Source organism: Bufo bufo, chromosome 1 (assembly GCF_905171765.1).
Source record: "Bufo bufo chromosome 1, aBufBuf1.1, whole genome shotgun sequence".
NCBI lineage: Eukaryota > Metazoa > Chordata > Amphibia > Anura > Bufonidae > Bufo > Bufo bufo.
In genome coordinates this window covers 387,686,769-387,714,179 of record NC_053389.1, presented here as the reverse complement: position 1 = coordinate 387,714,179, position 27,411 = coordinate 387,686,769, and the positions used below count along the sequence as shown (strand labels likewise).

Genomic DNA, 27,411 nt, shown 5'->3' with positions numbered 1-27,411 from the left:
CCAGGGACAAACATGAGATGAAACATAACTAGTGCTGGTCACACACATGAACTAGTCTGACAGATCTCCACTCTTCCATAATCATTATGGCAGCGGATTGTCTCTCACAGTAACAAAGGATCAGGAATGTTGAAATGCAACATGCCCAATCCTTTTTCCCCAACATCTTCCTTTTGGAATAAGTCAGGAGGCCCCAATTCACATTTGATAGTCAGCTGATCCCTGTGAAACTGATGTGGTTGGCCAACGTTAAGCTCATGTAAGCACCAAGATAGCATAAGAGTTTACAAGCAAAACGCATAATTGCTTACGGCATGGAGCAATGAAAGGACCTGGACTGGACTGAGGAACCATGTTTTCTTTTACATCATGTGGATGGCCTGAACCTCTGGAGATTGAACCAGGATGCTCTATAGGAAGAAGGCAGGGTGGTCATACTGCTCTTAGCAACACTAAGGGTCCATTAAGTGTTTTGCGGTCCGCAAATTGCGGAAACACAAAACACCGGCCGTGTGCGTTCCGCATTTTGTGGACCGCACATGGCCAGCCCTGTGATAGAAATGCCTATTCTTGTCCGAATAGGACATGCTCTGTCTTTTTTGCGGGGCCGTGGAACGGACCTACGGATGCGGCCAGTACGTGGTGTGCTGTTCGCATCTTTTCTGGCCCCTTTGAAATAACTGGGTCCTCATCCAATCCACAAAATTGCGGAACGGATCCGGACCCAGAACTACGGACGTCTGAATGGACCCTAAGAAGAAATCTCTGCAATACTGACTGGCCATAATTTTGTGGAAAGTTTCCCTTACAACTAGAGGCAGGTGCAATTCCTGCTGCCCACACGTCCCATGGCTCTCAGCTGATCACTTGCCTCCCCAACACATATATTGCCCAACTCGACACAAAATGAAAGCAGAAGTGTTTTTGGAGTGCGTGTGAGTTAATTGCAAATCATAACTGACCATTAACACTACTTTACTCCTATACTGTCACACAAAATAAAGATAACAGGTATAGAGACATGTCACTCAGGCCACGCTGGGTAAGAGAGGGCAGAGGGGAGCTGCCCAGTGGACACGTCTCCCATGTTTTCTCCGAAACACTTTAGCATTTGAAAGTAAAATGTTGTTTTTTTAATGATAATTTAGATTTTTCTTTTTGCAATTTCTAGTACTTTATATGATGATATTGATGGTATAGTATTGATTGAGTCTTAGATGTACCTGAATTTAATACTGTGATCTTTGGTTAGGAAATCCAGCTTAGCGTTGAGATGACTGAGCAAGATGACAGCTACACAAGCTCACCAGATCCCACTTGGCTTGATCACAAATTTGCTGAAGTAAGTGTAAAGTTGACCATACACTATACATTTTTACACAACCAAAAAGACCCGTTATAAAAATTTCTGCCAACCTTTTTTTATGTGAATGATCATGACAGACACTGAATGTCTGTATCTGTTAAAGTGTCAGACATGTTAGATTTTGTCAGCTGTTGTCAGGAGCAGTCATTGTCAAAATGTCTAAAGTAATTTGTGCCAAATGACATACATACATCTAATGCACTGAGGACCAGCGCAGGTCACAGACCAAGGCATTTTAACATATCAATATGCAGCCCTCAGGCCCACTGATCAGCCCTGTGCATTTGCAGCACTGGGGTCCTAGATTTAAAAAGAGTGTTCCCATTTCAGCAGTCACATCCCATAGTCCCTGATGCAAAGTTATTGCCATGGTTCTGCTGTGGTGACCGCACTTGCATGGTGTCATCTATCTATATTCCCATTAGACTGACCAGGTTCTGGGGAGCGTGCGCTGTTTGGGTATGACAACGCCGTGCAGTCGTGATGCGGTTAGGCACCACAGCCTCTCATTTCCCATTAGAATTCAATGAGAAAGTAGGTCTCTGACCTGGCACTTTCAAAGTTGTAATGATTGTACCCGCCATTCACCGCATGTAAAACATGTCTTGCTGCTTGCCACTTCCAGTATATGGTTAACATATTTTACAACATGTATTTTGAACCTCTTTCCTGTACTGCACCTGGGCCAGATACTGAAGCGCATGGCACAGTGTGAGATTTTAGGAGAAGTCAGGACCAGGTGTGGTCAGGTTTACACTACCTGGCCCTGTCAATCAAAGTGCAGAGAGCACAGCAGTTGCAGAGAGAGCTGAGCCTCTAGATGGCAACGGCAACTCCCCTGTTGCTCCTAGAGGCTCATTTGCTTATATTAAAACATAATTTTTATTAGCAATCCAGGCACATATGAACATAGGATGCCTTCAGCTGCCATGGCACATCTGCAGGTCAGACTTGGATATGCAATGGAAAATACACATTTGTCCAGATTTACTACTGTATATGTGTTAAAAATCTGTCTAAAAAAGTGGCGTAAATTGTTGCAATTTGCCACATCTAAGGTTTCTACACTCTTTTCCAACATGCCCCACAAATGGATGGGGTTTAGCAGAAAGTGAATGGAGCTTCACAGGAAAGGTTGCAGGGCCAAACATGCACTATTTGCACCAAAATCTCTGCACAATTCTGGCCTAAAAAACGGTCTCAAAGTAAGCTAACCAGTAGTTTGTATAGAACCAGAGGAAAGTGTCTATCCCTGCACAAGATTTATCATCCAGCCTGATCCCATGTGATAATTCGCTTATACCATGTTTATGATTAGTAGATCTGGGCCTTTGAATCCATCCTGTGGACATACCCTCACAGTGTGCTGTGTTTGAGAGAGGCATTACTAACCTGCCAATCAGTTCAGTAATGTAGTGCTTGCTCATTGTCTCACTGGTGTTTTACCAGTCTACCGGCCAACTGCATGCACCACCGATGAGCAGTGTCTCTGCCTGATGGCCCATTGTAGGTTGAAAATATTGGAATTGTATTAAGATATTTCATGAAAACACAATTTATTAATGAGTAATCATTTCCAATTATACACATTAAAGGCTATAAAAGAAGAAGAGGAGAAATATGCCAACCAAAAGAAGAATCTCAAGAATGGCATAAAAGGACTAAGGCAGAAAGTAAGCATATTTGATATTATCTAAAGAACTTCTGTCACCACTTTTTATAACCAGTCAATATTATCATGGAAATATTCAATCAAATGATCTTAGTTCATTCACACTCATATACAAAAGCAAATGAGCATCAGTGATGGAATCCTCAGTATTTCTTTAAAGGGGTTTTCAAACAACACAAACTTATCTCCTGTCCACAAGTTTGCAGTTGTATATATAATCTTTCCAAAGGAATGGGAATACAGGCAACTTACTAATATATTCATTAGAGCGTCTGCATACAGTAGTTTCATTGCACAGTAAAACCACGACCCCTGGTTAGCAAATTCATCTCTCACACTTTATATTTTTCAGATACAAGCTATGATGCGAGAGAATGAATCCTTACCTGACATTGAAAAGTTGGACCAGCAAGAATTTAACTTGGATACAGAAGAGCAGGAAAGGCTCCGGGCCGAAAGTGAGCAGGAAGTGGAAAGAGTAAGCAGTCACATATTGGGTGTAGTCATGGGCATAACTATCATTGCCGCTATGGCATTGATTTTAATCTTTTTTTTTACAACCTGTTCAAAATGTCAGAATACACCAATATGTGTAATTTATCAATTTACAATCCATCAAAAATTGTTTCTGTGCTGAAATATTCAAATTACTGTCTTGTTATAAAGCCCCTAGTGTTGTTGCATTGACTTCCTGTTCACTGTATTGGTGGACACACATCTGCAGTCTATTCCACCTTCACTGGACTCTCTGTTTGTGAGCAGGTTCGGAAATTGTTGGCTTCTTTTCTGCTTGTCAGAGAAGAAAATGAGTAGACAGTTTGGCAACAGCACATTCTCTGACAAGCAGAGAAGAACTGGCACCTGTACAATAATTAGGATCTTGTCATGGACGTGACGTGGGCACTACATAAGCTACTACATGGGGGATTGAACAATGGCGACATTGCTGTCTGTCCACAATTCCTGACGGAGCCATGGCGTTGCTGGGATGACAGGATTTGTACCCAATGGCATGTTATATTTATGACATTTGTATCTGGTACAGTAGATAGGTAGATGTGGGAGTTTTATTTTCTCATTCAAATGTTTTATTGGGTTTTGACAATTTTTTAACAAATAAAACAATCAGTCAATGATTAAGAACAAAATCACTCCAAAATCTAAAAAATCGGGAAGAGTCCAGGGGGGTGAGAACAATTAGTTCTTCCATCCGCTAATATAGGGTGACCTCCTCGAACCATTCATCCAGTGTAGATGGGGTGGGGGATTTCCAGTGTCATGGAATTTTGCCGCCTGAATTAAATACTTGAGGAGCAAATTCTTATAGGCGGGGATGTTGAGGTCAAACACATACAGTAGAAGATATTCCAGATAGGTATGCCAGTCACTTCATGGATTATCTTGTGCACATAGTCCCAAAAAGGGCGAAGAGCGGAACAGTGCCACCGAGTATGTATCGGTGTGCCTTCTTCTGTGTTACATCTCCAACATCGGTCCTAGACCGTGGGAAACCACTTGTGGAGAAGTGATGACACTCTGTACCAGCGGGGAACAATCTTGTAGCCTGTTTCTTGAGATCAAAGCTTTGTGAGAAAGCAGAAAACACTTGTCTCAAAACACCGCCGATGGAGCCAAACAAAACAGTTCAAAGGCTAACAGATTTCAAGAAAGGGAACGGGTCAGAGAAGAGTAAAAATGCTGAAGCTGCAGGTGTTCAAAGGAGTGTCGTACTGGAGGTGGGAGTTTTATTTAATAAAAACGGATTCATTGGATAACCTCTATAATGCCTCAGAAGTCATAGTACTGGAAATGGAGGAAACAGGTGGCAAAATAATGGAATGTAGAGCCCTGAGAAACCAAGGAAAGAAGCAATGACATGGAGCAAAGCAGAGTCCAAGCAATTCATAATCTGTCCATTTTCTGATCTTACCTGCTGCTGATTTGTGACATGTGGAATGTCGTCTCATATCTAATTTCACTATGGGGTCCCTTAGTTACCTGTTCATGCTCCTGGTAACTGATATTCAAATTTCCAACAACAATCTTTTTTTGTGCTTTTCAAAGGTTCAAAGAGAAATTGAGCTGGAAAACTTGTCGAAACAATATTTACGTGAAATCATTAAAAAGGAATGCTGGGATTCGATGTCAGTAAAAGGACGTTCAGTTATGGTAAATATAGTTCACCCTTAAGTACCCGATCTGTCAAGGTCCTCTTTATAGAGTGTACTACATTATTAACTATGACAAAATGAATATGCATATTGCAAACACACAAAGCTGAACTGAAGCTCCCTCATTGGAAACATTTGAATTATCATATTAGGAAATTGCAAAGCTAATCATTTTAACTTTAATATAATGTTATCAGAATCCTGTTACAAATCAGAGATTTTCAGTTCCCCATTGTTGTACTGCTATTGGTAGAATACAGGATTACATTAAAACTACTTGTATTGTATATAATTATCTTGATATTCTATCCCTCGTACTTCCCCATTATTTGACTGGTACAGTGCAGTTACAATGTAGTCTACACTCACTGCCTGCAGTATCGCATATGAAATTCAGAACGTTATCAGAACCCTCCCCTAAAGTTAGAGAATCTGATAATCCCATTATATAAGGCCATAGCTATCATAGCATTTCCCTAATAGGATCCTTAGTGCAGTCACAGAGTTAAGTCCCCTTTACATTGCTCAATTGAGCAGACTATTGTGTGCTTGTAATTGAAGGAGACTGCTGCATGTAAATGCAATGATCTCCTCCACAGTATGGGGAGGAGCGATCACTAATGCTATTGCACATTCCCATGCAGACTCGTTGTTTGCCAGCAGCAGATGCTGTTTAGACGGCACAATCTGCTGCCATCAAACGATTATTTAGATGTCCTCCCAAACCCGATCAAGGAGTGTTTCTCTTGTTCATCGGGTAAACGGCGGCACCTTTTCACTGGCAGGTTATCGCTATGGAGCATTCCTACGAATGCTTGTAAGCGATCATCTGCCCGATGTTCGGCCAGTGTAAAGGGGCCTTTACTCAAGTTCTATCTACATTGCTAATTTCTGTGCTATTATTTCAAGTCTTTTCATACAGAACATGAAGTGACAAACTATCCTTTGAAAGAACGTACAGCGAAGGAACTGGAAGATATTGCCAGAGTGTTGAATGTCAAAAAGACGGAATCTGTTGATCTCAAAGTAAAGTAGAAAATAAGAATATATGTACCGTTTTAGACAATGAACTGTGTACTGTCAGCTATGAACCGTTGACAGGTGGTATTATCAGTAGCTGGTGCAGGGACAAAACTGTTTTGTTGCCGTCTGCAACCAATTTATTGTGCAAGAGGGTGTTGTAAGGGTAAGCAGTAGCTTGAATGTTTACATGCAGCAGCAATCAGAGAGTAAAGGAAGCAGAAATCTTGATGTATATGTCATATGTTGCCTTTCCCTTCAATGCTCAGCAGTATGTCCTGTAGACCACTCCTGCTGATTAGATCACAACAATGTTGCCACTGTTTTTACAGGCTTAGTTACTTATGTTACTTTTGCCACCCTTCTACCCCCTGTTAGTACAAATCTGGAAACACTCATCTTACACAGCATAGAAACTGCATGTTTGAATCTGTACAGAGGCTGCTGTAATCACAGGACTTTATAAAAAAAAAAAAAAAAAAACACTTCCAACAAAACTTTCATTCTATGGTCCAGTAAAACTATACATCAGGTAAATAGTGGTGAGGCTAATTTGCTAACATGTGATTGCTCTGTTATGGTTCTTGACTGTTCTTGTTCTCTATATATGCATGCCTATGGGTAGAGAAAGCGACTTCAGGTCCATAGATAAGACACTGTGTGAATGGGAGAGTCTTATTGCAGATCACATTATACAGATGAGGCCCTAAATTGTGTGAATAAATCACAAAAAAGGCAAATTAACCTCACCACTGTACCTTATGTACAATACTACCGGACCCTCCAGTTCCAAACTAACATTTGACTTGAAAAATATAGTCACTGTTCCTGGTGCCCTTCAGTTGAATTATGGTGCCACCATTCCAAAGTTCTGGTTCCCTGACTTCTATTGAAAATGGCCACCATTCTTAGACTTGTCAATGGAGTTGTTCTCAAAGAATCTAAGTTGCTTCCCTTCCACTTCCTTCTAAGTTGTGCTTCATCTACAGGCATCATTGCTGGTTCATCCCAGGGCAGCGAAGAAGGAGCATGTTTTAGACTTGATGAGAGCTACTTGATTGGCCAGTCTATAGGCCGCTTTACACAAGTAGATAATCAACTCTATACAATTGTGTCCACTTTTTAGATGGTATAAATGTGTTTCCAGTTCTGAGGTACACTTACTGATTTTCATATTAGACATCTACATTGTCTATAATTCTGTAATATACATTTACTGACTGACTCAGTCCTGCTGCAGTCCTCAGCTGGTGGACATCTGAATACTGGGCTTCTCATTTAACTTAAAAATATGTACGTAAATGTTGGTCCTAGAACTAGAGATATTTGACATAAAATCGTAAGGGAAGACATTTTATCCTACCTTATTGCCATTGGTTTGTATTTTATCTTTTAACCCTGTACTAAGGCTTCATGCACAAGGCCGCTCTAGGTGTTCAGACCATACTGCAGTTGCAAGTGCTGTACTTTGACTCTATAATACTGACCCTTTGGCATTCAGTGTATCAATGTGTATTGTATTGCATTCAGTATTGGACCCAGAAATACCGTATTTAGGATCCCAAAAATGGCCATGTGTATGGAGCCTCACAAGATTGGCCATCTCTTGTTAATGACGGAAAAAAACTTTTAACTTTAGATCAGAAAGGAAATTGTTGAGGTTCAGGCAAAAATTGGAACAGATGAAGAGGAAGAAGTGGAAGAGGAGACTGACAACAGTCATGATGCCACATCTCTGATTGGGAGCCTGAGTGATCAGTATGGCGGAGATACCTCCAACCTGTATAGCCAGTTGGAAATGCACAGTCGAGAGGAGAAAATAAACCAAATCATATTGCTGCAGGTGAGTGCTAGATGCTTGCAAATGGGGATTACTACATCATATGCACTGCCAGAGCACTGGCTGCATTAAAAGCTATGCAGCGGGGACTGCAGGGGTGGTGTTGGCTGACACAATTCTGTACAGTCTGCTGTGTAGTGGAAAGACTGCTTTTATCTATACAACCCATATGCCAGCTGCCCTGAAACTGACAGGCAGTCTATCAATCATAAAGCTTTTTTACAATACGTTTCTGAGAATTTAAATGAAAAATGACAGTTTTGGTTTGGCTGCACTTCCTGTTGTTACTTTGGCAGAAATGGCTGCCATTACAAAAGAGAAAAATACCAGTATTTCTGTAAGAATAAATCATCATTATTATGGTCCATTCTGACGTCCGTATTTTGCGGACCGCACATGGCCGGCCCTGTGATACAAATGCCTATTCTTGTCTGCAATTGCGGGCAAGAATAGGATATGCGCTATCTTTTTTGCCGCAGAACAGAACTACGGATGCGGACAGCACATCTTTTGCGGCCCCATTGAAATACGGATGCGGAACCTGAACTACGGACATTTGAATGGACCCTTAAACACTGACAATTGTTCTAACTTCTGTTTTATTAATTTATTAGTATTAATACACTTCACCACTTAAAGGGATTTTCCAGGATTATGGCCTTTTTTTGGTGTGATAAAAGCACACTCGCCTGCTCCCCGCTTCACCATTCCAGCATCCTGGCTCCTTTTGGCAATTTTCTGGTCTCTGCCTTGTTTACTTCCAGTTAGTGTACAGATGAGGTCATGTGCACCCCTGCAGCCAATGACTGGTCTCAGTGATGATATGTCCCTAGTGGTACGTCACTGCTTGGTCATATGCTGCTTGGGGACACGTCACCACTGAAGGCAGCACTGCACATGATCCTGTCCATACCCCAGCTGTAAGTAAACAGGCTAGGGACCGAAAGATTCCCAAATGGAGCCTGCACGCTGAAATAGAGCAGGATAGTTAAACAAGGGCTATAATCCTGGAAAACCCCTTTATGGACCCTGCGTGCGTAAGCCTGTTTGTGAGCTCAGGGACTGGACAGGTTGCTGGACATTTTAGAGCAGCTAATCCAAAAGTGACAACCAGTATGATTGCACTTACAACAAGTTCTATTTTTTTGCGGAGTGGAGGCATGGACGGAAACACCTCGGAAGCACTCCGTAGTGCTTCCGTGGGGTTCCGTTCCGCATCTCTGTGATTGCGGACCCATTCAAGTGAATGGGTCAGCATCTGTGATGCGCAGCGCACACGGGCACACAACGTTCGTGTGCAAGAGGCCTTACAGATTGCTGCTTCCAGTTCTGCAGCTTCAGAACTGAATTCTCCAACATTCCTTGTTCTAGTCTGTACACAGACCTTGTATCCATGTGATGTGCAGGATAATCCACCATTCCCACATCATCAAAAAGGTTTCGCTGATAGGGATGTGTTGGACGCTAAGCTTGTTGGCTCTTTTTTGTGACAACCACCAGAATTGTGGGCTATACTACAGGTTGTACCTGAGGATTTGTACAATGGGGGAAATTTACGGAGAGAAATGCTCCAGAATTCTGGTTTATTTGTGAAAAAATGGGTTTATGCTTTGCACAATATATTTGTGTGTTTTAGAAACGTAATGTGCCTTGATAGACAATGGGTGTAGCTTAAAAATAAGGCATGGCTTTAGTGGAGAGGGCATCGATCAAATCTAGTGCAAAATTATCCGACCAAATTTGGCGCAAAGTGGTGTCGACAAAAGTGTTTACCGATACACCAAAGTTCCCATCCAGCAAGAGCATCTGTAGAGGATTAGTAAATCTGCCTGATACCGCGACCCAATGCCACCTATTATGTCTGAACACAAGCAAACCACATCTGAATAGACATTCAAAGCGACCGGTCTCATAAAGATTGCACATTTGCAATCAATCACTGGTGGTGGAGGCTGCAGATTAAAAAAAAATATATATAAAATGTGCTCCTTAAAGTTAATCCCTCTAATTTACACTGCCTGAGGCACGCACCCTCAGATGCCTATTGGCAAATACAGCCATCCTTGCCAGGGAAAGGGCATATTCACACTCCTTCCAGAGCTTTCTGCTCCTTTCCCATTCATATAAATGGATCTTGTAGAAATCCATGTTCTTACCACAAAAACAACCCCAATGGATGAGCACAACTGACTTTCTGTCCCAGAAATTTCTGCAACAAATCTGCTGCGTGTGAATATATCCAAAGGGTTAATACCAGGTCACTCATTTGTATAATTCTTTATCATGTAGGACATTATCTATACTGTGAAAACTGGCTTCAACAAAGAGTTTGACGTGGTCTACAGACAGAAGGAGCAAGAAGTTACTCGTGTGAACGAAAGGAATCAGAGAATCCTAGAGATAATGTCTGAGCTAAATATACAAGAAAAATTAATAGAGCCCAAATTTACAGACAATGAAAAGCCGGAAAGAGCCCTCACCGTGGATGATTCAGAGGTAATATATATTAATATATATTTTTAAAAAAACTGATCAAAACCAATCAGTGTGGAGCTACACCTAGACTTCTTGTATCACTTTTCATTTTAATAACTACATATGTTCTAAAAAGACATGTTTCCATCAGGTTCGCCCTTTATTGATGTTATCTATCGAGTGATCACTGCAGTGCACAAGATTTGTACTACTTTGGTCTATGGCTGAAGTGCAATAGCTGAAATCAATTAAAAGTGCTACAAAGGCCAAGGTGTAGCTCCAGCCCAACAGTTATTGTCCAGAGGAATACATTAACGGTCATTTTACACAGGTCAATCATTGGGTGAATTATCTGGGATGAACTGTGTGGCCGTTTTGTGCATTGGGGACCATAATTTGCGGTCCCCAATGCACGGGCAACATCCGTGCGGAGGCCGGGACGGATCGAGACCCATTCAACTTGAAGAAAATAGGGCATGTTCTATTTTTTTGCGGTGCGAGACATGGACAGAAATACCACGGAAGCACTCCGTAGTGCTCCAGATTGCGGACCCAGTCGTAGCACACGGCTGGAGGCCGCATATTGCGGACCCGCTGTTTGCAGGCCGCAATTCGTCAACGGCCGTGTGCATGAGGCCTTATTCAGAGGTCAGTGATTTCCATTGAGTCAGGGTTCATGCACACGACCGTATGTATTTTGCGGTCCGCAAAAACGGATCCACAAAAAATATGGATGATGTCCGTGTGCATTCTGTATTTTGCAGAACTAAACAGCTGGCCCCTAATAGAACAGTACTATCCCTGTCCGTAATGCGGCAATAATAGGACATGTTTTATTTTTTTGCAGAACGGAAATACAGACATACGGAAACAGAATGCTCAAGGAGTAACTTCAGTTTTTTTGGCAGACCCATTGACGTGAATGGTTCCGCTTACGGTCCACAAAAAAAAAAATGGAAGGGACACGGAAAAAAATATGTTCATGTGCATGAGCCCTCAAATGCAGGAGTAGATCCTACACAGATATAATGGAAGGATTTTCACCTGCACCTGCACTGACCAAATCACTGAAGTGTGAACTAGGTCTAAGGCAGCCCGTATATGGTCAGGTTTTAAGGTGTGGATCGTAAAAGGAGAGAAAGTATAAGTCTCCTTTCACACAAGCGAGTTTTCCGCACTGGTGCGATGCGTGAAGTGAACGCATAGCACCCACACTGAATCCTGACCCATTCATTTCAATGGATCTGTGCACATGTTCTGCGTTGCGTGAAAAACGCAGCATGTTCTACAGGCCTCTTTCACACCAGCGTGGCGGATCCGGCAATCTGCATGCAAACAGACAGCATTTGTAGACTGATCCGGATGTGGATCCGTCTCACAAATGCATTGCAAGAACGGATCCATCTGTCCGTTTGTCATATGGACAAACTGACCCGTTTCAATTTTTTTTCACATTTTTAAAAGGTCTGCGCATGCGGCATTGCAGTATTTTAATGCCGGTTCCGGCACTAATACATTCCTATGGAAAATTCCGGCATTCCAGCAAGTGTTCCGGAGTTTTGGACCATGCTGCGGTATTATCTCCATCCTGAAAAGGCAAAAAGACTGAACCGAAGACATCCTGATGGATCCTGAACAGATTGTTCTCCATTCAGAATGCATTAGGATAAAGCTGATCATTTCTTTTCCGGTATTGAGCTCCTAGGACGGAACTCAGCGCCGGAAAAGAAAAAGGCTAGTGTGAAAGTACCCTTAAATGTCGTCTATATAAGCAGAAAGTTATATTTATATTTATTTTATGGTGTGAATCTATTTGTTGCTGTTCCAATAACTACATTATTTTTATTGTATGACTTTAAGATAAAGGTTGAAAATTTTTTAACACCTGGGCAAAAAACAAAGGCAGAGCAGCAAGCGAAGCAGGAAGAGGCGAAGCGTTTGGCTGCACAGGTTTGTGTACCTTGTGGTATATTGGGGTGAACTCTTCAGACATACAGTATTTATTGTTAAAGAGAAGCTCCGGCAGCAGGACACAGAGGCCCATATTTATCAATGTGTTTGCACAGTGGAGTAAAAACCGGGCATGGCTTGCTACTTGGCCAGAATTTAGACACATTGTAGAAGACAAATAAAACTTGTTCTATTTTTTTTTTAATAGGTTGTAGCTATTTATGTTTTTGTTTGAAAACTTTCCTGGAAGCAGCCATATTGGACACACATACTTCCTTCCGATATGGTCTTTAGTGCAGCAGGCCGCCAGCAGTAAAGGAGAAGAAACAGAACTGTCATTCAATTCCCTGCCTCCTGGCAAGTGAGCTGCAGCAGCGCACTGTGACTCTTCCTGGGGCCAGTGTGGAACCGATTTAAATAATTATTATGCGATAATACATTCGCCATTCCCTTTCGGGAACTCATTATGAGAAAATGGCTAAGACTTTGTTAGTATATTTAAATAAATCCTGCAGTCACTTCCCATTCAGAGCTAAGAAGCAGCCTGCACAAATCAAGAACGTTTCTAAAAATGATTTATGACATTGAAAGATAATCGAAAAACAATTAAAATGCAAGTTTTTACTGGAGTCTCCCTGTAATGACTCTAATGCATAGTCCAGTATGACTGATGAGATTGTACCTCATGTAGAGCTGCCCATACATGTCAGATACATGTCGTTCAATACCACGTCTTACGTCTGAATCATTCAGCAGTATCATGTCTATGTGCGGGCTCTCTGAATCTTCTCCACTGTTGTGATAAAGGGAATCAAGAATTGGGCATGTTAGGTTTCAACATGATCAGTCCTTCATTGGGGAGATAAATGGTGCCAGATTTGTCAACAGCAGCTTACCTCTCTCGCTATTAAAATACATTGAGTTCAGGGGAGATAGCAATGATTATACCTTTATATTCTTCAGGAAGACAATGCCAAACAGCGAGCTCTCAATGACATGATGGGAGGCGTCTTGGAGGTGAAGAAGGAAGATATTTTGAGAATGGTGAGATTTTAAATGGATTCTCTGAGATGACAGTGTGAAGGAAATCATACATTCTCCATTTTGCTCCTGTCTCCACAGAGTGGGCTCTTCCCCTCCTTACAGAGGATCTTTCACCGGTTTTTATTAATTGAGATAAGTACCTGTATTCGCTGGTGCTGCAAGTTGCCTGTTTTGTTAAAATAGCGCTCCTACGCCGCGCTGTGCCCCCCCTTATTTTCCCCGCTCAGTATGCAAATACTAAGCATCAGAGAAATGGGGAGGATACGCAGTCTTTCTCTGTGGGCGTCTCCTTCTCTCCTGGCTGTAGCGCTGTTCAATCGCATCAGAGAGCATCACGGGCAGGGAAGTTTTTTTTCCCTGGCCGTGACGCTCTGCGCCGCGATTGGACAGCACTACAGCCAGGGGAGAAGGAGACGCCCACAGAGAAAGACTGCGTCTCCTCCCCATTGCTCTGATGCTTAGTATTTGCATACTGAGCAGGGAAAATACCGGGGGGGGGCACAGTGCAGCGTAAGAGCGCTATTTTAACAAAACAGGCAAGGTGGCAGCATCACCGTGGGTTACCCCGAAAGTACAGGTACTTATCTCAATTAATAAAATCCGGTGAAAGGTCGTCTTTAAAGGGGTTCTCCGGGAATTAAGAAAATGAAAAAAATACTATTATATTTTTTTATTACAGATATATTCCCAAATACCTTTCATTAGTTATAATGAACTGTTTTGTCTAGGGAGCAATCATCAGGGGAAATAAAATGGCCGCCGTCCTATTCGTATACACAAAAGCTGTCCTAATCACACAGCAGGACAAGTTACTGACAACACTGAGGTAATGAGCTGCCTCATCCTCCTCTCTGCTCTGCTTGTCAGGTATTATGATCCTGAATACAGTTTAATATGATCTTCAGCTGAGTCTCTGTAGGAATGGAGTTCATGAGGAGACATGAAGCACTGAGAGGAGAGTGGGGGGTGTGGCTGATGAGCAGCAGCACTTGTATGCAGTCTCCATTACCACAGTCCCACATTACCACAGTTTGTCCTCACTATACTTCATGTCTCCTCATGAATTCCATTGCTACAGAGATTCAGCTGAAGTTCTGATCATCTACTGTATATTCAGGATCATAATCCCTGACAAGTAAGAGAGGAGGATGAGGCAGCTCTTTACCTCAGTGTTGTGAAGTAACTTGTCCTGCTGTGTGATTAGGACAGGTTTTGTTTGTACTAATAGGACGACAGCCATTTTATTTTTCCTAATGATTGCTCCCCAGACAAAACGAGCTATTATAATTAAAGGGAACCTGTCATGTGGATATTTGATTATAATCTAACTAATTATATACAATCATTAACTACTAAAAAGTGCCTTAGATGTATTCACTTACTGGCGTGACAGATGGTTACCTCATAATATACACACAAAGATGCCGCATGCCGCATGCTAATGAGCTGATTGGAGTCCAGCGTGATGTCATTGAGTCCAGCGTATATTTAATTCAGAGATATAGCCACTCCCCTGCCCACCTGATGCTGATTCCTATGGAAACAAACTGTCACTCAGCAGTGGAAACAAACTGTCACTCAAAAAAATAAAGGGAACACTTAAACAACGCAATGTAACTCCAAGTCAATCACACTTCTGTGAAATCAAACTGTCCACTTAGGAAGCAACACTGAGTGACAATCAATTTCACATGCTGTTGTGCAAGTGGGATAGACAACAGGTGGAAATTATAGGCAATTAACAAGACAACCCCAATAAAGGAGTGGTTCTGCAGGTGGTGACCACAGAGCACTTCTCAGTTCCTATGCTTCCTGGCTGATGTTTTGGTCACTTTTGAATGCTGGCGGTGCTTTCACTTTAGTGGTAGCATGAGACGGAGTCTACAACCCACACAAGTGGCTCAGGTAGTGCAGCTTATCCAGGATGGCACATCAATGCGAGCTGTGGCAAGAAGGTTTGCTGTGTCTGTCAGCGTAGTGTCCAGAGCATGGAGGCGCTACCAGGAGACAGGCCAATACGTGGAGACGTGGAGGAGGCCGTAGGAGGGCAACAACCCAGCAGCAGGACCGCTACCTCCGCCTTTGTGCAAGGAGGAACACTGCCAGAGCCCTGCAAAATGACCTCCAGCAGGCCACAAATGTGCATGTGTCTGCTCAAACGGTCAGAAACAGACTCCATGAGGGTGATATGAGGGCCCGACGTCCACAGGTGGGGGTTGTGCTTACAGCCCAACACCGTGCAGAATGTTTGGCATTTGCCAGAGAACATCAAGATTGCCAAATTTGCCACTGGCACCCTGTGCTCTTCACAGATGAAAGCAGGTTCACACTGAGCACATGTGACAGACGTGACAGAGTCTGGAGACGCCGTGGAGAACGTTCTGCTGCCTGCAACATCCTCCAGCATGACCGGTTTGGCATTGGGTCAGTAATGGTGTGGGGTGGCATTTCTTTGGAGGGCCGCACAGCCCTCCATGTGCTCGCCAGAGGTAGCCTGACTGCCATTAGGTACCGAGATGAGATCCTCAGACCCCTTGTGAGACCATATGCTGGTGCGGTTGGCCCTGGGTTCCTCCTAATGCAAGACAATGCTAGACCTCATGTGGCTGAAGTGTGTCAGCAGTTCCTGCAAGACAAAGGCATTGATGCTATGGACTGGCCCGCCCGTTCCCCAGACCTGAATCCAATTGAGCACATCTGGGACATCATGTCTCGCTCTATCCACCAACGTCACGTTGCACCACAGACTGTCCAGGAGTTGGCAGATGCTTTAGTCCAGGTCTGGGAGGAGATCCCTCAGGAGACCGTCCGCCACCTCATCAGGAGCATGCACAGGCGTTGTAGGGAGGTCATACAGGCACGTGGAGGCCACACACACTACTGAGCCTCATTTTGACTTGTTTTAAGGACATTACATCAAAGTTGGATCAGCCTGTAGTGTGTTTTTCCACTTTAATTTTGAGGGTGACTCCAAATCCAGACCTCCATGGGTTGAAAAATTTGATTTCCATTTTTTTATTTTTGCGTGATTTTGTTGTCAGCACAGTCAACTATGTAAAGAACAAAGTATTTCAGAAGAATATTTAAATAATTCAGATCTAGGATGTGTTATTTTTGTGTTCCCTTTATTTTTTTGAGCAGTGTATATTTATATATATATATATATATATATATATATATATATAACTCGGACAACCCCTTTAATTATTTTTATGCTGATGCTTTTATTCTTTTTATAATATTTTGAAGAGAATGTTCTAAACTCAAGGCTGAATGTCCTGTCTTCACTTCTGTGAGAAACTTTGTAATAATTTCACTCCTTTTTGGCCTAAAGCCATTATGATACGCTGTTGGTATGTATACACATGTTGAAATTAGATTGAAGGTGATTTTATGGACAACACAACTCCGTGTCTCTGTGATGATTTATTTCCTGGGCCTCTTGACGTAAGGGTTCAAGTTAAATGGGTCTGGATCTGTCTGCGGAATCCGCACAGATGTTTCCTATGCATTGGGGACTGCAAATTGCGGTTCCCCAATGCACGTAACGGCCGACCAACGGCCGTGTGCATGAGCTCTAAGCCTTAAAGGGATTGTCTCACTTCAGTAAGTGGCATTTATCATGTAGAGAAAGTTACTACAAGCCATTTACTAATATATTGTTATTATCCATATTGCTTCCTTTGGTGGCTGGATTCATTTTTCTATCACATTATACACCGCTCGTTTCCATGGTTACAAACCACCCTGCAATCCAGCAGTGGTGGTCGTGCTTTCACAATATAGGAAAAAGCACCAGCCTATGTGTGCTCTCATGGTCCCGGCCACCAGAGAGGCTGACGCTTTCTCCTATAGTGTGCAAGCACTACTACTACTGATGGATTGCATGGTGGTCATTACTAGGGATGAGCGAATCGACTTCGGATGAATTATCTTAAGTCGATTCGCATGAAACTTCGTTCTAATACTGTACGGAGCAGGAGCTCTATACAGTATTAGAATGCATTGGCTCCAATGAGCCGAAACTATTGCTTCACGAAGTCTCGCGAGACTTCGCGCAACAACTTCATAAATTAATTTGTACTGTAAAAAAAACTTTTCCCGAACTCGCGTTTGGGAAATGTTTTTTTACAGTACAAATTCATTTATGAAGTTATTGCGCAAAGTCTCGCGAGACTTCGCAAAGCAATAACTTCAGCTCATCGGAGCCAATACATTCTAATACTGATGTCTCATCCAAAGTCGATTCGCTCATCCCTAGTCATAACCATGGAAACGAGCAGTGTATAATGTGATGGAAAAATTTGTCTAGCCAGAAGAGGAAGCAATATGGACAATAACAATACATTAGTAAGTGGCTTGTATTAACTTTCTTTACATGATAAATGCAACTTACTGAAGTGAGACAACTCATTTAACCCCTTAAGGACCGTCGCCGTACATGTACGGCGCTGGTGGACGTGACTTAAGGACCGGCGCTGTACATGTACAGCGTGCTGATCGGGCGGGCGCAGCAGTCACTGACAGCCGGGCCCCTGCTGCATATGCCGGCATGCAGAGGGTTCGCAGAGGGTACGGGTGCCCTCCGCTTCCCCATTGGGTCCCCGCGCTGCAGTGGCGGGGGCCCAATGGCAGAAAAGCCTTCGGAAGGCATCGGGGCTTGCCTTCTACGGAAGCCTGTGAGATCAAGCCCATAGGCTGTGTCTCACAGGCAGGCTGTCAGCATACAGGTCATATTGTAATGCATTGCAGAGGGGATCAGACCCTAGAAGTGGGACAAAAATAAATTTTAAAAAAAAAGTGTTTTTCATAATAATAAAAAAAGTTTCAAGTAAAAAAAAAATAATGTCCACTGCCGTTTCTGGGTCAGCCTGTGAGATCCGTTTCAAGGCTCTCACAAGCGGCCCCAAACGGATCAGTTTAGCCCCAATGCATTCTGAATGGATAAGGATCTGTTCAGAATGCATCAGTTTGGCTCCGTTCCGCCTCCATTCCGCTCTGCAGCGTTTTGGTGTCCGCCTGGCGATGCGGAGCCAAACGGATCCGTCCTGACTTACAATCTGTTTACATTGACACAATATTGGTGCAATTGTAAACAGATCCGTCCCCCATTGACTTTTTTTTGTCTGAGTTATGCAGGCGGATACGTACTGAACGGATACCAACATTTGCATTATAGGTACGGATCTGTCTGTGCAGATACCAGACGGATCTGCACCTAAACGCAGGTGTGAAAGTAGCCTAAAACATATAAAATTTTTAAAAAACTACATGATCCACCCCCTCACCTGAATGCTGTAGAAAAAATAAAATAAAAACTGTGCTAAAACAATCATTTTTTTTGTCACCTTACATCACAAAAAGTGCAACACCAAGCGATCAAAAAGGTGTATGCCCCCAATCAAACCGCCACCTCATCCCGCAAAAAATAAGCCCCTACATAAAACAATTGGACAAAAAAATAAAATAAACTATGGCTCTCAGAATATGGAGACACTAAAACATGATTTTTATTTTGTTTCAAAAATGCTTTTATTGTGTTAAAAGTGAAAAAAATTAAAAAGTAGACATATTAGGTATCACTGTGTCTGTAACAACCAGGTCTATTAAAATATCACATGACCTAACCCCTCAGGTGAACATATACATATACCCATGCTGGGTGAGATAAATATCTCTGTAAAAGACAACTTTTCCCATTTTTTTATACAAAGTTGTCATTTTACAGAGATATTTCTCTCACCCAGCATGGATATATGTAAAAAGACACCCCAAAACACATTGCCCTACTTCTCCTGAGTACGGCGATACCACATGTGTGACAATTTTTTGCAGCCTAGGTGCCCAAAGGGGCCCAAATTCCAAAGAGTATCTTTACGATTTCACAGGGCATTTTTTACGCATTTGGATTCCAAATTACTTCTCACGCTTTAGGTCCCCTAAAATGCCAGGGCAGTATAAATACCCCACAAGTGACCCTATTTTGTTTAGTTTTTTGGCACAAGTTAGCGGAAAATGATATTTTTTATTTTTTTATTTTTTCTTACAAAGTCTCATATTCCACTAACTTGTGACAAAAAATAAAATTTTACATGAACTCACCATACCCCTCACGGAATACCTTGGGGTGTCTTCTTTCCAAAACGGGGTCACTTGTGGGGTATTTATACTGCCCTGGCATTTTAGGGGCCCTAAAGCGTGAGAAGAAATCTGGAATCCAAATGCGTAAAAAATGCCCTGTGAAATCGTAAAGATACTCTTTGGAATTTGGGCCCCTTTGCACACCTAGGCTGCAAAAAAGTGTCACACATGTGGTATCGCCGTACTCAGGAGAAGTAGGACAATGTGTTTTGGGGTGTATTTTTACATATACCCATACTGTGTGAGATAAATATCTCTGTAAAAGACAACTTTTCCCATTTTTTTATACAAAGTTGTCATTTTACAGAGATATTTCTCTCACCCAGCATGGGTATATGTAAAAAGACACCACATTGCTCTACTTCTCCTGAGTACGGCGATACCACATGTGTGACACTTTTATGCAGCCTAGCTGCGCAAAGGGGCCCAAATTCCAATGAGTACCTTTTAGGAGGGCATTTTTAGGCATTTGGATTCCAGACTTCTTCTCACGCTTTAGGACCCCTAAAATGCAAGGGCAGTATAAATACCCCACAAGTGCCCCTATTTTGGAAAGAAGACACCCCAAGGTATTCCGTGAGGGGCATGGCGAGTTCATAGAAGTTTTTTTTTTTTGGCACAAGTTAGCGGAAATTGATTTTTTTGTTTTTTTTCTCACAAAGTCTCCCTTTCCGCTAACTTGTGACAAAAAGTTCAATCTTTCATGGACTCAATATGCCCCTCAGCGAATACCTTGGGGTGTCTACTTTCCGAAATGGGGTCATTTATGGGGTGTGTTTACTGTTCTGGTATTTTGGGCGGGGCTAAATTGTGAGCAACCCTGTAAAGCCTAAAGGTACTCGTTGGACTTTCGGCCCCTTTACGCACCTAGGCTGCAAAAAAGTGTCACACATGTGGTATCGCCGTACTCAGGAGAAGTAGGGCAATGTGTTTTGGGGTGTCTTTTTACATATACCCATGCTGGGTGAGAGAAATATCTCTGTAAACTGACAACTTTGTATAAAAAAAATTTAAAAGTTGTCATTTACAGATATATTTCTCACACACAGTATGGGTATATGTAAAAATACACCCCAAAACACATTGCCCTACTTCTCCTGAGTACGGCGATACCACATGTGTGACACTTTTTTGCAGCCTATGTGCGCAAAGGGGCCCAAATTCCAATGAGAATCTTTACGATTTCACAGGGCATTTTTACGCATTTGGATTCCAAACTACTTCTCACGCTTTAGGTCCCCTAAAATGCCAGGGCAGTATAAATACCCGACAAGTGACCCCATTTTGGAAAGAAGACACCCCAAGGTATTCCGTGAGGGGCATGGCGAGTTCCTAGAATATATTTTTTTTGGTCACAAGTTAGCGGAAAATTATAATATTTTTTATTTTATTTTTTTCTCTTATAAAGTCTCATATTCCACTAACTTGTGACAAAAAATTTTTTTTTACATGAACTCGCCATGCCCCTCACGAAATACCTTGGGGTTCTTCTTTCCAAAATGGGGTCACATGTGGGGTATTTATACTGCCCTGGCATTTTAGGGGCCCTAAAGCATGAGAAGAAGTCTGGAATATAAATGTCTAAAAATGTTTACGCATTTGGATTCCGTTTGGGGTATGGTGAGTTCATGTGAGATTTTCTTTTTTGTCACAAGTTAGTGGAATATGAGACTTTGTAAGAAAACAAAAAATATATAAAAATTCCGCTAACTTGTGGCAAAAAAAAAAATCTTCTATGAGCTAGCCATGCCCCTCAAAAGTGATCTTTATAACGCCACAGCGATTTTACAGTGTTTTTGCAGTGATCAGAAAAAATATATATTCTGTCACTGCGGTGGGGCTGACTGAACGCAAGTGTGTGCACAAGATCAGGCCTGATCGGGCGAACACTGCGTTTTTTGTAGAGCCTATAGAACATGTCCTATTCTTGTCCGCAATTGCAGACAAGAAAAGGCATTTTCTATATAGTTCTGGCAATGTGCGGATCCGCAAAATGCTGAAAGCACATTGCCGGTGTCTGTGTTTTGTGGATCCGCGGTGTCCGTGTTTTGCTGATCCGCGGATCCGCAAAACACATACGGACGTCTGAATGGAGCCTTACAGGGGGGTGATCAATGACAGGGGGTGATCAGGGAGTCTATATGTGGTGATCACCCCCCTGTAAGGCTCCATTCAGACGTCCGTATGTGTTTTGCGGATCCGCGGATCCGCAAAACACATACGGACGTCTGAATGGAGCCTTACAGGGGGGTCATCAATGACAGGGGGTGATCAGGGAGTATATATGGGGTGATCAGGGGTTAATAAGGGGTTAATAAGTGACAGGGGGGGTGTAGTGTAGTGGTCTTTGGTGCTACTTACAGAGCTGCCTGTGTCCTCTGGTAGTCGATCCAAGCAAAAGGGGACCACCAGAGGACCAGGTAGCAGGTATATTAGACACTGTTAACAAAACAGCGTCTAATATACCTTTTTGGGGTTAAAAAAAATCTCATCTACAGCCTGCCAGCGAATGATCGCCGCTGGCAGGCTGTAGATCCATTGGTTTACCTACCGATCCTGTGAACGCGTGCGCCTGTGTGCGCGCGTTCACAGGAAATCTCGCGAGAGGACGCGCCAATGCGTCCAGGAGGAATAACCCGGCCGCCCGCAGGACGCAATCCTGCGTTATGCGGCGGGAGGTGGTTAAAGTGAACCTGTCATCAACTTTATATTGACCTCACTGAGGGCAGCATAAATTAGTGACGGAAATGCTGATTTCAGCGGTCTGTCATTTATAAGTTAAAGGTAAGTGGTTGCTGAGAACCAACATCACAATCATTGCAGATTAGGCCTGGAAAAGATTCACGGTTACCTGAGAAGAGTCATGGCTATCTCTCCCGTCCACCTGCTGATGACTGACAGTCTTCTACCTAGTTCTCTCCCTTTATCTCAGAACTGCCAACCATCAGCAGGTGGACGGGGAGAGAAGGAGATTATGAATAACCTGGACTCTTCTCAGGTAGATTTGACTCTTTTCAAGGCCTGTGCTGCAATGGTTATGATGCTGGTTCTCAGCAACCACTTACTTTTAACTCATGAGTGACACACTACTAAAATCAGCATTTCTGTCACTATTTTATGCTGCCCTCAGTGAGGTCAGCATAAAATTGATGACAGGTTCCCTTTAAGGTATAAAATGGCAGGGTGCTGAAGAGGTAAATTTGAACCCATCATCACACCGGTTAGAACTGATTTCGCTCACAACAGAAGACATTAGCATACGGTAATTTATAGTCCCTTTATACAATATATTTAAAAGGATATTCACAACTCAGCCAGTTATAGGTGAGATTGGAATAGCCAGCTCATGAGGTGGACAGGCTGTGCTGCACTGATCCTCTCTTACTCAGTAATACCAAGATATGGGTACCATGTAACCCTTCAGTCTGCCCTTCTCTGACTACAAGCACTCAATTATCTCCATCAGCCCCATATTGTTGAATGGACCAACAGGCTGTATACCTGTCCAGCGCTCAACTGAAACAGTAAACAGGGGTCCCTGCTCTTGTTTGGTGGTGTCTCCAAGGGTCAGACACTTATCCACTATCCTGTGGATAGAGATTAAAGGGTTGTGTCACTTCAGAAAGTGGCATTTATCATGTACAGAAAGTTTACACAAGGCACTTACTAATTTTGATTGTCCATATTGCTTCCTTCGCTGGATTGATTCATTTTTCCATTGCATTATACACTGCTCATTTTCATGGTTATGTCCACCCTGCAATCCAGCAGCAGTGCCAATAATAGTCATAAAAAATATGATAAAATCTAATTTTCTTGTACAAAATAGGGGAGATTATGAAACTGTGAAGATTATAGCAACCGATAACAATACAATCTTCTCCACTGTCTTTCAGGAAGTGGCACAACCAGGTTTCTTGTCCAAAGCCGAGACGGAATGGACTGAAGATGAAAAAAAGCAGTTCAAGGACTATGATAAAAAATGTAAGGATCTCAATGAGGAGAAGGAAAAGTACAGGAAGGTAAGAGAAAAGAACTTTTAATTTGGTCATGGCGGTAAAGCTGTGACATACAGTGAATACTCTGCATCACTAAGGCTACTTTCACACTTGCGGCAGGACGGATCCGACAGGCTGTTCACCATGTCGGATCCGTCCTTCCGCTATTTCGCCGTGCCGCCGGACCGCCGCTCCGTCCCCATTGACTATAAAGGGGACGAGGGCGGAGCTCCGGCGCAGCACGGCGGTGCACGGCGAAAGCCGCCGGACTATAAAGTCCTTCATGTCCGACTTTTTAGTCCGGCGGCTTTCGCCGTGCACCGCCGTGCTGCGCCGGAGCTCCGACCCCGTCCCCATTATAGTCAATGGGGACGGAGCGGCGGCATGGCAAAATAGCGGAAGGACGGATCCGACATGGTGAACAGCCTGTCGGATCCATCCTGCCGCAAGTGTGAAAGTACCCTAACCCTGAAAATGTCATTTAAAAGGCATCTGTCAGCAGATTTGTACCTATGCCACTGGCTGACCTGTTGAATGCGCTCTTGGCAGCTGAAGGCCTCTAGGAGCAACAAGGGCATTGCCATTACACCTGGAGGCTCTGCTCTCTCTGCAACTGCCGTGACCTCTGCACTTTGATTGACAGGGCTAGACAATGAAAATGTCATCACACCTGACTTCTAAAGGCAATCAATGTGGAGAGGGTGCAGCAGTTGCCGACAGAGCAGAGCCTCTAGGTGTAACAGCAACACCCCCATTACTCAAAGAGGCTCATTTGCATATATAAAAACATAATTTTTCTTAGCAATGTGGGCACATATGATACAGGCGTTTATTTTCTGATACTTTTCACCATACCTAAATGCAACAAAGAACACAAAAAATAAACTTCTGTGTATATAAGGCATCTTGAACTAATTATTATTATTAAGGCGCCATTCATTCCATGGCGCTGTACATATGAAAAGTGTTTAGACAGCACAATATGCTTCTGGCAAACCATGATTTAGGTGACCAGACAAACAATCCTATTACCCAATGAACACGCATTTCTCTCATTTATCGGGTAATCGGCAGCACCTTTATACAGGCAGATTATCGCTATCATATGAACTCCTTGCATCGATCATCTGCGTATCTGTTTGAGCAGTGTAAAGGGGCCTTTAGGCCTCTTTCAGACAAGCATATTCCAGTGTGGAAAACGTTATGGACACTGCTCGTTTCACAGGGTTCGCACGGCATTATAATATAAAGTTCTACAGAATTGGGCTACATGCACACGACCGTATGTGTTTTGCAGTCCGCAAATTGCAGAGCCGCAAAAAAAACGGATGACATCCGTATGCCATCCAGTTTTTTTTTGCGGATCCATTGTAACAATACCTAAAACGGACAAGAATAGGATATGTGAGTATGTTAGAATATCACCCAATTATTACCGGACAGAAATAAATCACAAAAATATTGACTCACAAAACGTGGAGCCACCAATATCACCCAAAAATTGAACCACAATCTTCACAAAGTGAAAATCGAAAAAACTTTATTGACAATGTATAATAAGTACATGCATAGTAACAAGAGGCAGCACAAAGGTGGAACACAAGGATGAGGAAAAGGACCCAAGAGGGGGCCGAGAGGTCAGCACACCAAAAACAGGGAAAAGGATAATGCAAATGAAAAGCACCAAGACGCCTGTAAGCAGTAAGCCCCGGGCAAAAGCTGCAACAGAGGCAAATATGAGGGCAAAAGCTTGGTGGTTAGAAAAAAATATTCATACCCTGGATGGTGTGTCGATCTCTCAGCCGCCTCCTTACCCAACGCCGTTTCGCCAGAAACCTGGCTTCTTCCGGGGATGTGGAACATTAGGAAGGACTTCCCCTATTATAATGCCCTCACAGGTGTATAATAAAATGATTAAAAAACCTGGTGACGCCTGCACCAATGGATGGGAAGCTTTGAGTGCTGACAGCCAATCAGCGGGATCGCAAGGAGGTACCAGGGGCGGGGCAGATCTGACGTAGCGGTCACGTGACAAGGCACATGACCGCAGCGTCAGAAGTACGTCATGGCCACCGCCTCTACCAGGAACTAACAGCCAATCGACAGCATGGAGGGGAAATGCCGGGGGCGGGACAGGTATGACGCGGCAGTCACGCGACCAAGCACATGACCACAGCGTCAAAAAAATATCATGGCCACGCCTCCCACAGAACCTATGGAGGTGGTATACATAAAAAGAACCAGTCAATAGGTCAAAGACCACACAGGTATGAGTCCAAATCGGAGTTTCCTAAAGGTTAGAGTTGTAAGCAAAAGCCAACAGGATAACAATTCAGTCACGTGATATAACACATGACTGCAATTGAAGTGCTATATCACATGATCGAGACCCTATTAGATAAAGTGCAGTTGTGCAATCAATTGTATAAAAGTGTACAAGAACGATGGCAATTAAAGTGCTAAATCACAAAATCGAGACACTATTAGCATAAAGTGCAATTGTGCAATCACATATATAGAGGCAATTATATATAACATAAGAACATGAGCCAGAATACTCGGCATTATAAATGCAGCAATACATGAGGTTACAAGTTAAAAATATGTGCAAGGAATCATGGTAAATATGTGCAAGGAATCATGGTCAGTATCAAAATTTACATAAAAAATGTGTTGGGAAGGCCAAGGGCATGGGGATAGAGAGTGAAGGGAGGGTGTGAAGAAAGGTGAAAGGGTGTGCGGTGAGGTGGAAGCAAGTGAGTGGAGGAAAAGAGATAGGGAAGGGTGTGCAGTTATATGCAGTACATATAAGCAATCATATACAAGGCAAATATGTAAACCAATAAATAATTATAAAGTGTAAAAGTTAATTTATGATCACACAGCCAAATAGGGTTAATATTGCAGCAAGCAGAGAAGGAAGAAAAAGGTCAAAATGTTGTTAGGTCCGGAAGCAACTTCAAAGATCGAGGATAAAGGTTTCAAAGAAAAGTATACAGCAACACCTCCACTGATGTAATCCACCACTCCAAAGGCGCCACAGGTAATACTAAAAAGCGAATAAAGAGGACACGACAGGTTAAAAACAAGGGGATAAAGGGAAAAAGAGATTAAAAACAAAAGGACCTGGGATGTGCAGGGGCACCCCAAGAGAACTCAAATTAATCGGTATAAGCACCTGATATCTACTAGAGGAAAGGGGCAAAGGACATATCCTCATTCAGTCCCCTGGGTGTCATACAGTCTAACTCATGGATCCAGCGCACTTCTTTTTGTGCCAAGATCCTTTTCCAGTTACCACCACGTAGTGTGATGTACACTCTATCGATGCCACGAATTCTGAATTGGGTACTATCACAGTCGTGGAAGAGTTTAAAATGTTTGGGAATAGTTTTTAGCAAGGTGATATCTTTTTCATCCTTGGCAGCTTCAATACCAGAATGTGTTCTCGTGTCCTCCTCCTTAATTCTCTGGAGGTCAACCCAACATAGATACGTTGACATGGGCACATCCCCAGATATATCACACCAGGTGTATTACAGGTATGTGTGATGGTATACTGCTTGCTGTTTATAAATGGGTTGTCAAAGGTGGAGACCCTATCAATGTTGGAGCATGCAACACACTTCCCACATAGGGAACAACCCCATTTGGGACCTTTTGAATCAGGATTCAGCTTTGCCCGATGGCCTGGATGATAGCTATTAACCAAGAGATCTTTCAAATTTTTAGTA

The 27,411-nt window shown here is 42.8% G+C and overlaps 1 protein-coding gene across 2 annotated transcripts in view; it reads left to right on the top strand.

Annotated features, from left to right (window-relative positions):
• CFAP43 (cilia and flagella associated protein 43) overlaps positions 1–27,411 on the top strand; it is an 87,662-nt gene that overhangs the window by 39,529 nt on the left and 20,722 nt on the right. For both annotated transcript variants that reach the window (XM_040405592.1, XM_040405599.1), the window contains exons 18-27: positions 1,253–1,342; positions 2,962–3,039; positions 3,391–3,516; positions 5,103–5,207; positions 6,119–6,235; positions 7,869–8,072; positions 10,359–10,565; positions 12,405–12,494; positions 13,458–13,538; positions 23,576–23,701. In XM_040405592.1, the coding sequence (XP_040261526.1) occupies positions 1,253–1,342; positions 2,962–3,039; positions 3,391–3,516; positions 5,103–5,207; positions 6,119–6,235; positions 7,869–8,072; positions 10,359–10,565; positions 12,405–12,494; positions 13,458–13,538; positions 23,576–23,701 (1,224 nt within the window). The remainder of the gene's footprint in view (positions 1–1,252; positions 1,343–2,961; positions 3,040–3,390; positions 3,517–5,102; positions 5,208–6,118; positions 6,236–7,868; positions 8,073–10,358; positions 10,566–12,404; positions 12,495–13,457; positions 13,539–23,575; positions 23,702–27,411) is intronic.